Here is an 11,830-nt window from a genome sequence, read left to right on the forward strand (position 1 = left end):
TAAAAATGACCCCTAGGCTAGAGGGCCTTTCTGTGTCAGCATAGCAAAGTTGTCTTGTAGGAATTTAAAAAGGTCTTTAAAAGTTGACTACAGCAGCTGAGTTTTCCAGACAGAGTCAACATTTTAGCTTCTCTTGTCCTTTCGTCTGGTCATGCCACGCCTTTTGCCTTAAACTGACACTGAAGCTCTTTTGGTTTCATTTACTGTGGTTTCCAGAATCCCAGTGACACCATGTAACTTGTGGTTTTTATGTAACCTGAGCTGGTAGGTGGTTTGTGGAGCTTATAGCCCTCTCCCCCCGGGGCATTCTTTCCTCCTCAGCTTCTGTGGAGATGTTCTCCTTCAGTCCAGAATGCTGATTGACCTTCCTGTTCTGCAGGGCTATCGATTTTCTTAGCTGCTTGCTCAGCTTCTCATGGCAGGACACAGGTGTTGGCTGAGCTGGAGTGAGTTGGTCTGAGCTTTCTCTGGGCCCAGCTCCACACTTTCTCTGGGCCCACCCCCGGAGGCGTGTCCCCGCCTGGAGCTTGTCCTGTGTTCCCATGTCTGCACAGCTCTGTGACCATATAGCTCGGCAAATGTTGACTTAGCCGTGGGAGATTAATACAGGCCCTGAGCAAACAGGAACCAAGTACACTGAGTGAAAACTCAGAGGACTGAACTTAAGAAGAGGCACAGCGGTGAATTTAAAATTCTTCTTTTGGGAGTCTTCCCTGATGGCTCAGAACCATGCAGCCACTGCAGCAGGAGTTCTCCCACCAGGGAGCTGACCCACAGGGCGCAGCAGACCTCTCCTGTCTTGCCCGCTGATCCCCTCAGCAGTGGATTTCAGTCAGTCTGCCTGTTCTGCCTCTGGTGCATCCTCTCAAACCCCCTACACCTCTGGCCTACACCCCAGCTCCTGTATGCATAAATAAATAAATTAAAAAAAAATTAACTCTTTCAGATGTCTGAGCAAACAGCACTGACAATGAGGCTTTAAGCAGAGGCAGCACGCAGATGGCCCTGCCGCCCCCCTGCAAACCTGAACCCCCAGAATGTTACAGTGCGGTGCTCTCTTGACAGTAGAACCCCCTCACTAGAGTGATAATACTCAGTGCTCTTTGGTCAAGAGCAGTTGTCATTTGGTTAAAGAAATTTAACCGGAAAGTGGGAAAAATCGTTCATGTCATATATCATAACTTCTCACCTCAGGCACTACCAGACCCTCACCCCAACTTGGTTTTATAATCCTGAGAGTCCTTCTAATTTTATAATTTTAAGACTATTTAATGAAAATTGCCTCTCCAAGAGGCTGTAAGTGGCTGCAAAATGTCAGTGAAGATCATCTCTCTGAGTAAATTCTTAAGTCGTGGTTGATAAAGCAAAGCAAAGGCATGGACTTGATCGGCGGCCTCTGGTCTAGAAATCACACGCGCACCTGCACCTGTCGTAGGCTTCAGTCTGGGAAGACCCTGACTGGCCTTCGGGAAACTGGCACCTCTATGGGGAGACGCACGTTCAAAGGCAAGAAGAAGTCTGTGAAAACTTCCTTCCTGGGGCAGCACACGTGCTCCAGTACATTTCCTGAGCTCTCAGCTTGGTTGGTGGCCAGAAGGTGTTTCCAGCAGCCCTGGTTCTTCCCCGTTGGAATCCTGTTTCTGCCCTTTATCTAGCGATGGGGGTCTCAGCAAGCTATATAAAAGCTCCCAGTCTCAGACTCTGGCACCCAGGCCAGCCTGTCCCTGTGGGGATTCAGTGAGCCCCATGAAGTCTGACCTGGTGTACAAAGGTGCCGTTATTGAGTGGCCCCGTTTCTGGCCCGCCCCCCATCAGCTGGCCAAGCACGAGTCTCTGGGGTTCATGTCGGCTGTCTGCAGGTGGGGGAGCTGCCAGCACACACGGCCCTGGCACCATGCTGGCAGCTGAGGACGTGGGTAGGTGACTCTGGAGGCACCTGTCCGGGAGCTGGTGGTGGCCGTCTGCCAGGCCGCTGCTCTGGTAGCCGAGGCTGCCTCCCCGCCCCCCTCAGGACTGGTCTGGCTCTCTCTGGCTGCCTGGATCAAAGCCCGACTCCGATCCCGATCCCTCGGTTGAGGCAAAGGAGCTAAAAGGGTAGTGGGGAGCCGGGTTTGGATTAAGGAAATGAAGTGCCAGGGAGCAGTGGGTGACGCTGGTACAGGGGAGACTGCCGTGCTCAGCCTTTCTCTGGGGGGGTGGGGGGGCGCCGTGTATAGAGCAGGGAGCCTGAGGACACACTGGCTGGCCTGGATTGGCCGCTGGGATCCCAGCGTGCCTGCGCCTGTGGCTTGACTCCTGTTTCCTGTGTGCGGGGTTCCCTCTCTTTATTTAAGTGGAAAGGGCAGAAGGGCCTAGAAAGTCTCTAAGCTCTTGTGTACACAGATCATGCCCTATTGCTTACTGTTAGAAACTTTACTTCCAGGGATCATTTCTATAGTTTGAAATTTAATGTTTACAGTTTGAAATTAGGTTATTTCTCCACTCTAGAAAATTTATAAAATACTGAACATTAAAAAAAAAAAAGGTCACCTGGTGACTTAAAGGCCTCCCCCTTTCCAAACAACAGAAAATTCTAGTACTCTTAAGAAGCTGGATGACTCACAGTTATATTCAGGTTGTTGTAAAGTCTTTCTGTGCTCTTTATTCGTTTTTCCATGGAAATATTAATGTGTGATTTTAGCTGAAAGTTGCTTAATGAAGAATGGTTTTGGTGTTCAGGACATTCGCTTTTCTTAGATATTAATTGCAGTATTTCCTTGCTTTGCGGTTTGCTTGCAGCATATTTTATATATATACATATACATATACACCACTTTTGTATTTTTTGATACCCGGAGCTCTTCATGACTTCTTCCATTCTTTTTTTTTTTTTTTAACTTGGCACCCTTTCAATTCGTATGGATTTGATTTTGATATGCGATGTGATGTTTCCATTTCTGAATAGTTAACCAGTTACACCAGCACCAGTGTTTGGTTTCGATTATTATTTTGACAGCTTTTTTGTGACACCACCTTTCAGGAGATAAATACATATTTTACTTCTAATGCATTCCCAAAATTTAATTACTTGAGTTTTAGTTGTAGATTGATGAATTTCAGTTGGCATTTGTACAGTGTGCATTTTATTTGGCCACTTAAGCAATTTTGAGTAATAACTTTACTTCTCCAGCTTTCAGTTTCTTACTACTTTTTTTTTGCACGTGTGATTTTTATGAGATTACAAACTGACTTCCTGTGAGTCATATTTGATCTGTAAACATAAATTTGTTTGACTTGCTTATGTTAAATAAAAAAAAAAGCTGCCATCATTTAAAAATCATTGGACTTTTTAGCTGTTTCCGAAAAATTGGAGGATCTGTGTGATCTGGATACCCGGCCTGTATTTCCACGTGGCAGAAATCTGCTGAGTGGTTTTTATAGCCGCCTGCATTGAGTTAGATTTGGGCTATCTGCCTTCTCCCTCCTTCACTGTGTTCGGCCTCCAGCTTGCTTATGAATTGTATACTACTGCCTATCTCAGATTCACTAGAGTTCGTTACCCTATTTTATAAAACTTGGCCCTTAATAGAGCTTTAAAAAATATATATATATATAGATGTATATCTGTATATATCTCCATGTGTCTGTCTAGGTGGATATACACATCATGGATATATAGAGGTTGTGTGTGCGTGTGTGCATACATAAACAGCATGAGCAAGAGCGAGAGAGTGCTCTCTCCATCCCTGGTACTTGCAAGAGAGAAAGAGAGAGTGAGTGCTCTCTCCATCCCTGGTACTTATGTGTGTTTTATGGGAGAAAAGCGCACCATTCTTCGTTGAACGCTCACTGGACATCGTCCTTTTTAGAATTCCTGTTATTTCAGCACAAAAAGGCTTTTGTGCACAAGAACACAACACAATTCTGTACTGACAATTGCTAAGAGCACATGCAGGAAGAAAGAGTTGTATCTAAGATTGGAAAACAGCAAAGTGGGTTGGCTTCGTGACTTCAGTGCAGCCCATGGGACGGATGGATTTCCAGTGGCTGGTGGGCGTACTGCTGCTTCTGGGCGAAATTCTTTCTTCACAAAGCCTAGCGGTCACCCCTCTCGTTCATTCCCACTCGACCCCATGAGGCATTTCCATCCCCCGCGGTGGCTGGGTCCGTGGGTGTTGTGACTGCCCAGGCCCTGTCACCGCTTCTCTGCCCTGCTCTGGGATTCAGATGAAGTCCAGGGAGTGAAAGTGTTTGCAGAATTCCTGCTAAGTGGTCACCGCCCAGACGCACGCCCCCTAACGTGAGACTCTCCGTAGCTGTGGTGTGTGGTCTCTGCAGGCCACGTGGCCTGACATGTATGTTTCAGGAGTGCGTCACTGTTTAAAACAGTTTGCTGTCCCGCTCTTCTGTTAGTCTTAGTTTATTTTCTGTTCTTAAAATAGTTGAAGAACATAGTGATGAAGAGCAGAAAGAGATTAACTCTATATTAATGCCTTAAACATTTAGTAGCTGTCACTGAAGCCTAGGACATATAGTAGAATGCTTGTATGAGTGTGACTTTTCACATGGTAGGTGAATTGTAGGGCCACAGCATCGTAGGCTTGGATCTAAGACTCTGCTGGTACCGGGGCCTCCTGGGTGGCACGAGGGGTTAAGTCTTAGCCCCACAAGCTTTCAGCTGCCACTGCAGGGTGAGCTTGATCCCCTGGCCAGGGCTGACCCACATGGCCCAGCAGACCCTCTGTCTCCTGCCGCTCCCCTCAGCGGTGTATTTCAGTACACCTGCCTGATCTGCTCCCCACTCTGTCTCTGCCCCCCCCCCCACCTCTGGCTACACCTCAGCTTTTGTATGCATAAATGCATACATCTGTTTTCAGTGGGAGAACAAGGAATAGGCCTTGTAAATGTTTTGTCCCTCCAAAGCCGTGCATGGCTAGCTTGTAATTAATCTGGTGTAAAGCAGGAAGAGGCATCAGCTCTGAGTCTCTCTCCTCCGTCAGTGTGGGGTGACTAAGGGTTTTCAGATGTGTTGGCCGAGGTTCTGCCCCAGGCTCTCTAAAAAGCAGTACGTAGCCCCTTTTGGTTAAGAAACTATGATAGATGTAAAGTTGAATTCATGTGCTTTTTAAAATCTCCTTGGTTAATAGGAAAACGATGTAAGAAAGATAATTAGGTCTCTGATAATTTTTACTTTAGGAAATAGAGATGGGAAGGGGGGGACATATCCCTTTTGTCCAGGCATGGAGCCGAGGGAGGGTCAGGGGTTGGCCAGGGAACAGGGAAGCAAGTTGATAGCCTGGGGTCATGCCATGGCTTCAGGCCGTCAGAAATGCTTATTAAACAGCCAACACGGAGGAGTGTGGGGGTACAGTGTGTCTTTTTCTGCTTTAAAAATGCGGTGACTATAATTTTCTCAAAAAGCTTATCTTGCAAATGGAAAGCAAATGCCAGTTCTCGGTGGTCCCGGGAAGTGCTTGTATGTCACCCGAGGTGGGAAGGTGGCAGCTGCGTTCCTTGCGGCTGACCTGTGGTACCTGTTCTGAGCTCTCAGGAAGCTGAGCTAAGGGTTGGGAAGCCCGTGACCTGCCTCCTCAGAGTATCTTAGTCGTGCTGGAGGGTCAGGGAAGGAGCATCCCAAGATGGGTTTTTTTTCTGTTTCTATTGAGAGCAAAATTTAGTTTCATTAATTCCATTTCTTTTTCAAAAAATATTTATATTATTTATACAGAACTGGGGTACAGGCCAGAGATGCGGAGGATGAGAGGCTTCACCAGAGACAGAGTGGGGAACAGAACAGGCTGACTGATGAAGTACACTGCTGAGGGGAGCAGCGGGCGGGTCTGCCACGCCATGTGGTCACCTCCGGGGCAGGCGGGGATTGAACTCATGCTGAGGTGGCTTAAGCATTATAGTGCTGTGCTTTAACCTGCTAAGCCTCCAGGGAGAAAACTCACAGGCTTGAGGAAGAGTCTTGAAGAAACAAGTGCCTCTTCAGTCCCACTGTGTCCTGGTGACTGCCGGTGGCCTGTCAGCTACTTCAACAGCACTTTCTTTATTTCCAGCTATTACCCACATTTTGAGCTTCCCAGTGGGTTAGCTGTGAATGTACCCTCCCCACCCCCCAACTTAATCACAGTTGTCTGTGTTTTTCTAATTTGCAGGAAGAAAAAAAGAAGTTTGACAAAGAGACAGAAAAGAACTATAGTCTAATTGATAAACATTTGAATTTATCAGCAAAAAAGAAAGACTCACATTTGCAAGAGGTATTGTTTTTATTTTCCCTTTAATTGTAAAGTTGAATAAGTACTGCATGTTTTATTTTATTTTATTTTTTAATGTGTGAGCTTTTCTTTTGAAAACTTTTCATCCGGAGTTATTAGAGATTGGGAAGAAAATCAACAGGTATCACCATGACTTAAGAAAAAAGAGCTCTTGTGAAATAAGACAGGAAATTAATACATCTAGTGATCAATTCAGTGGGAATTCATGGTACTGAAATTTTTAGTTTTGAGTGTATTTTTCACAGGAACAATTATTTTAGCCATCACTACTGAAGAACAGATACATTATTTTCAGGAATGGATTCATTAATTGGCTTTCAAGGTTTCTTGAAGAAATTAATTGAATTTAATAGGCTCACAAACCATTTTGCTTTTATGTGAAGGCAGCATTAATCTTACTTAACGCTGCTGATTCTGGAGACTCAGCTCCCCGGGAGAGAACATCTGTTTCACTTGTGCTAATAGAATCATTTGTTTTGGAGGAGCTGTATGTAAGGAGAAAGGCATTTACATCTTATCTCTCCTTTTCTCTCTGTCTCCCAAGTCTCCTGCCACTTGTGTTTGCTCACTCTCACGGGGACTGGGACCTCACAGATCAGCCCAGGACTCGCGATGTCAGTGCAGCGAATGTCGTTTGCAGCTCTGCATTTCGCTCATCCCACAGAAGCGTGCTTTTTGTTCGTACGTGTTTACTGTTAAACACACAAGAAATCTGGGGTTCGTGTACTTACTGAGGTGCCCAAGTGGTGCCAGCAAACCAGATTGGCCCACAAACTAGCATTTAAATGGCAGCTTTTGACTTGTGTGCCTCAGGCCTTTCTGACATGTTCTGTGCATCTAGTTTTCTTTTGTTTGATGCCTCTGACTGACGTCTGGATGACATTTGACAGTTCCCGGGAGAGACAGAGGCTTTTATCCCACTTGATCCGGCCCTTGCAGCCAGCCAGGACTCCATCCTCTCCTCGTGCCTCTGTGGGACGTGAGCGGTGGTTCCGTGGGCCTCTCCCCCTCCTCCCCTGGCAGGTTCTGAAGTGACAGCTGTCGCTTTTGTGGATCTCCCTTGGCCTCTGGTTCGCCTACCTGTTTGCCTGCACCCCAGGGGTTTCCGTCTCTGAGCACATTTCCATTTCGCCTTCACTCTCTAATTCGGTATTTCATTGTCAAGGTCATTCCTCCAACAAAACCTTTTTGAATTTGAATTTGAATTTTATTGTGGTAACTTGGCTTACCACATGTTCCGGAGCACAGGTCACACCTGTTAGATGGTGTCAGCTCACCACACCCCCTGGCTTGGTGCCCACCGTCCTGCAGTTCGCGGGGCCCCTCCACCCTGCCCTGCCCGACCCCCCCCCCCACTCTGGTCACATCACTTCAGGCAGAGTCTTTGGAATCCCCCTTGCCCCTCATCCCACGCCCCCATTCTGTCATCGTCTGTGTCTGTCGCTCAGACCCCGCAGAGGCCTCTGATCCCCTCTTCCCGCCTCCATCAGAGTGCGCCTACCATTTCAGAAACTGGGGGAGCCTTCCTCTTGCTCCCCTTCCCCAGCCCTCCTAAGGGCTCCCCGCAAAGGCAGGCGCCTCCCGCTGGCCAGGGCTCTGGGCAGGCACATTCAGGCTGGGTCTTTGCATTTGCCACATAACTGCCAAATGCCTTTTCAAATCCTCCCGGCTCAGAGGTCACCTTGTGGACAGTTTCCCCTGACCCTTCCAGCCACTGATTCGCTGGGATAGCTCACCGAGTATTTCTTGGCCTTCGCAGTTTGTGATAAAGCTAGCTGACACCGATCCTTCTGTTTCTAAGAACTTTACTGTGCTGGGATCTGACTGAAGTGGAATCACATGGTATCTGTCCTTCTGTGTCCTGCCGCTTATTTCACTTAGAACAGTGTCCTCAAGGCCAGCGCAGATCGCAGCCTGTGTCAGAATTTCCTTGCCTTTCGAGACTGAACACAAGTCCACTGTATGTTTAGACTACATTTCAGTGACCCGTTTGGCTGTTGGCTGTTGACCCGTTTGGCTGTTGCTCCCTCCTTTTGCTGCTGTGAGTGACGCTGTGATCCTGCAGGTACCAATCCCTTCCCGAGCCCCTGCTTTCAGGCACTGCGGGTGAATGCTCAGCAGTGGAATTGCTCAATCCTGTGCTAGTTCTGTTAGTTTTTGAGACAGCGGCCACACTGTTTTCCACGGCAGCTGCATCATTTTGCATTCCCACCGGTAGTGCACAAAGGTGCCATTTTTGCCACATCCTCGCTGGAATTTGTTGTTCTCATTTTTTTAAATCTGTTTGGGTAGTAGCCACTCTCATGGGTGTGAGGTGACACCTTCTGGTTTGGGCTTGCATTTCTCTAAAGATGAATGGTGTTGAACATCTTTGCATGTGTCTTTGGTAGGTTGACACTACTAGAAATACCTACTTAAATTCTTTAGAAAAGTAAAGTGGCCACATAAGGAAATGATTACAGGATGCCTTGTAAGAGGAGTTTCTAGGATGAGAATTCTTTCTCTGTGGTTCCTCTGAGGGGCTGTGTTCCTCTCCCAATTCCTTTCTAATTAAAGCTTTGCCGGAACCTCTTGTGGGGAAAAGCCTGTGGACTATAGTCTTGACCGACCTCAATTATCTTTAATAGGCAGATACCCAAGTGGAGCAGAACCGGAAACACTTCTATGAACTGTCTCTTGAGTATGTGTGTAAACTTCAGGAAATCCAAGAGAGGAAGAAGTTTGAGTTTGTGGAACCAGTAAGTATGGCAGCAGTTCTAGATTTTTGTGATCTATTAGAAAGGTCTTTCCAGATCCAGTTGAAGATGGCTGGAGACCTCAGGGTGACAGCCTACGCATGAAGCAACACACTGCCCATTGGACAGCGTCCGGGGTCCCCTCTGTGGTGGGTCTGAGGCTGTGGAGCAGCGTGAAAGGCTGCTCTGGTTTTTGCTGCCTGGCTTGAGGACTGTGCTCCCAGATGCAGTTTCTGCCGTCCTGCTTATACTCTGGCCTTGCGCAGAAATTCCCCATGAGCAGTTATATTGGAATGCAAGAGCAGTAGGGTGTGTGGAATAACCCTGTGCTTTTCTAAAGGTCCCCAAATTTCAGGACTTTAGCAGCATTCAGTAATAAGTTGTTTCTAATGCACGATGGGAAGGTGCCTTCACTTTTCGATTCTGAAATTTCTCTTTTCTGACATTCTGTGTTGATCCACTGTGGGAAAGTCTCCATCATAAATGGATGTAGAAATTCTCTTCAGCACAAAGACCAATGGGTGATAGAGAATCCCAGTTCTCTGACAAAAACCAGCATGTGGCTCTGATATTGAAGGAAAACTATGACTAATCGTTCACTTTTAAAATCCAAAACTGGTTCATTAGCAACAGGCATCTATGTCTCCTTGTGGTGACTTCCTTTTCATTATTTTACTTTAGAAGAATCACCCTGAGATGAGGGAAATGGGTAGCTGCTTTTATATTCTGATAACTTCCGCCAGTGTTAATTAACACTGTTTTCTCCTTTGTCTTAGATGCTGTCATTTTTTCAGGGAATGTTTACTTTCTACCATCAGGGCCATGAGCTTGCCAAAGACTTCAATCATTACAAAATGGAACTGCAGATCAACATTCAGAACGTAAGCAGAGAAAGCTGTGTGGTGCAGGAAGATCGCGGCAATGGGGGTGGGGGGTGGAGGTGGGGGGTTTGATTCCATCCATGAAAAGCCTTAAGCTAGAACCAAGTGGAAACTGTGGTGGCGCTTAGAAACTGAGGCGATGGCGCCACCTTCTGGTCAGTTCTCATATCAGGCCTCTCGCCTCATCGGCGAAACTCGAAAGTCTGCCACCTGGTGGCTCTTGTTTAAAAATTCATTTTATTTGCAATTTTTCATGCCTTCGTTTTAGCAAAGTCACTATGGATGTTTTTATAATCAAGATTACACTTGTTTTGTCTATTTTCCTACGTTTACTGACCTATAATTGAATACCAGGCAGTTCAGTTTAAGGGGTCCATTAGGGTGTTATGAGAAAAGTACTGCAGAACCGTGGGCTGGGACAAAGAGCCGATTGGAGAGATCGAGTGGGTGTGAAGGGTGCGTGCCCAGGGCCGCGGCCAGTGTTTGTCTTGTTGGTATCTGCAGGCGTGGCCGTCCGTCCCCTGGCACCTGCCACACTCCACTTGTCACAGTGCCCACCCCCTGTGGAGGTACTGGGGGGCGGCCTGGGGGCCGGCCAGGAAAGGCTAAGATGGACCCAGGCACCTAGAGTTGGGCTCGAGTTTGGGGTTACTCAAGGAATTGGGGGCCCCAGGCATGGGAGCCGGTAACGAGGGGCCACAGCCAGATAGCGCGGGCATCCGCGGCTCTGGTGAGAGGACTAGTGGGGTGGGGGTGGGGGGAAAGGGTGCTGTGGACAGGTGCGCTGATGTCACACCGGGCAAGACCCCGGGCGGAGGGAGCAGATGGCAGGCGGAGATGGAGATCTGTGTGGAACTGGCCCGAGGCTCCCGGCCGGGTGCAGGCAGGCGAGGCCCCCCGGGGCAGCGCCGCGCTCCCCGGGAATAGACAGTTTCTGCAAACCTCTGGTCTGTGTTTGCACCCCTGAGATGGGTTTCCACCCTCACCACCTCTGCGCCCGGCTCCTGCCACGCATCTTTGGTGCCTTTGTCCCCGAGGTAACTCACAGGGAGGAGGTGCTTCAGCAGGAACTTTTCTCTGGCTGCACTGCCTCTTCACATCCGCACCTCAGCATTAATACGTTCCTTAGTCTGGGAGCCGCTGAGGAGCCCCTGGGGGGCGCTGACTCAGCACAGCCGCAGGTTATTCCCTGACTTCAGCCGCTGCTGCATCTCCCCAGTGGACGTCCGAGTCTCCCGGGGTTCAGAAATGTGATTTGTCTTTTCAGATATCTGACATTATTATAGTGAGTGGGTCTCTCCATGTCCTTCCATCCTTCCTTCCAGAAAGCAACGTCGTTTTCAAGGGCCACTCCCGTGACCTGGGAGAAACACAGTCCTGCTCACTTGCAGAGGAGAGCTGATGTGTTTTAGGATCTAAACCTTTCAACTCATTGGCTAAATAACAGTAATGACAAGTGAGGTTGACCCATTATCGACTCATCATCATCATCATCATCACGTTGCACAAGGAAAGACGTTTGGAAGCTCTAAGCCAGGCCATCACCTATTTTTCTAAATCTAAGATTGAGTAATACCGCGAGACATGGTGTAGGGATTTTTTATTTTTGCTGTCAAAATAGCAAAAATTCATCTGTTTAAAGAAATCCAAATGCTGATACTGTGCAGAAAAAATTCCCAGGTTTGTCACATTGTGATAAAGATGAACTGCTGAGACTTGTTCACCGAAACACTTGAACTTGCGCTCCCGCATTGTGTCCCTGCGTTTAGATTCAAAACTCACACACGTGAAAATGGCCAAGACTGCTGATAGGAGATTCCCATTCCCTTTTTTTTAGTCATACACTTGGGTACCTTTTGATCCCATGAGGGGAAATAACTAATGCTTAGAAACACCAGTAATGGGAAGAGAGAGAGAGAAAAAAAAAAACAGATTGTTTGAGTTTCCCATCACA

The 11,830-nt window shown here is 47.6% G+C and overlaps 1 protein-coding gene across 1 annotated transcript in view; it reads left to right on the forward strand.

Moving 5' to 3' along the window:
• ARHGAP10 (Rho GTPase activating protein 10) overlaps positions 1 to 11,830 on the forward strand; it is a 220,674-nt gene that overhangs the window by 68,345 nt on the left and 140,499 nt on the right. Inside the window, exons 5-7 of the mRNA XM_004685315.2 lie at positions 6,141 to 6,242; positions 8,888 to 8,998; positions 9,772 to 9,876. Coding sequence (XP_004685372.1) covers positions 6,141 to 6,242; positions 8,888 to 8,998; positions 9,772 to 9,876 — 318 coding nt within the window. The remainder of the gene's footprint in view (positions 1 to 6,140; positions 6,243 to 8,887; positions 8,999 to 9,771; positions 9,877 to 11,830) is intronic.

The sequence above is a fragment of the Condylura cristata genome, unplaced genomic scaffold (genome assembly GCF_000260355.1).
Source record: "Condylura cristata isolate star-nosed mole 26May11 unplaced genomic scaffold, ConCri1.0 scaffold00018, whole genome shotgun sequence".
Taxonomy (NCBI): Eukaryota; Metazoa; Chordata; class Mammalia; order Eulipotyphla; family Talpidae; genus Condylura; species Condylura cristata.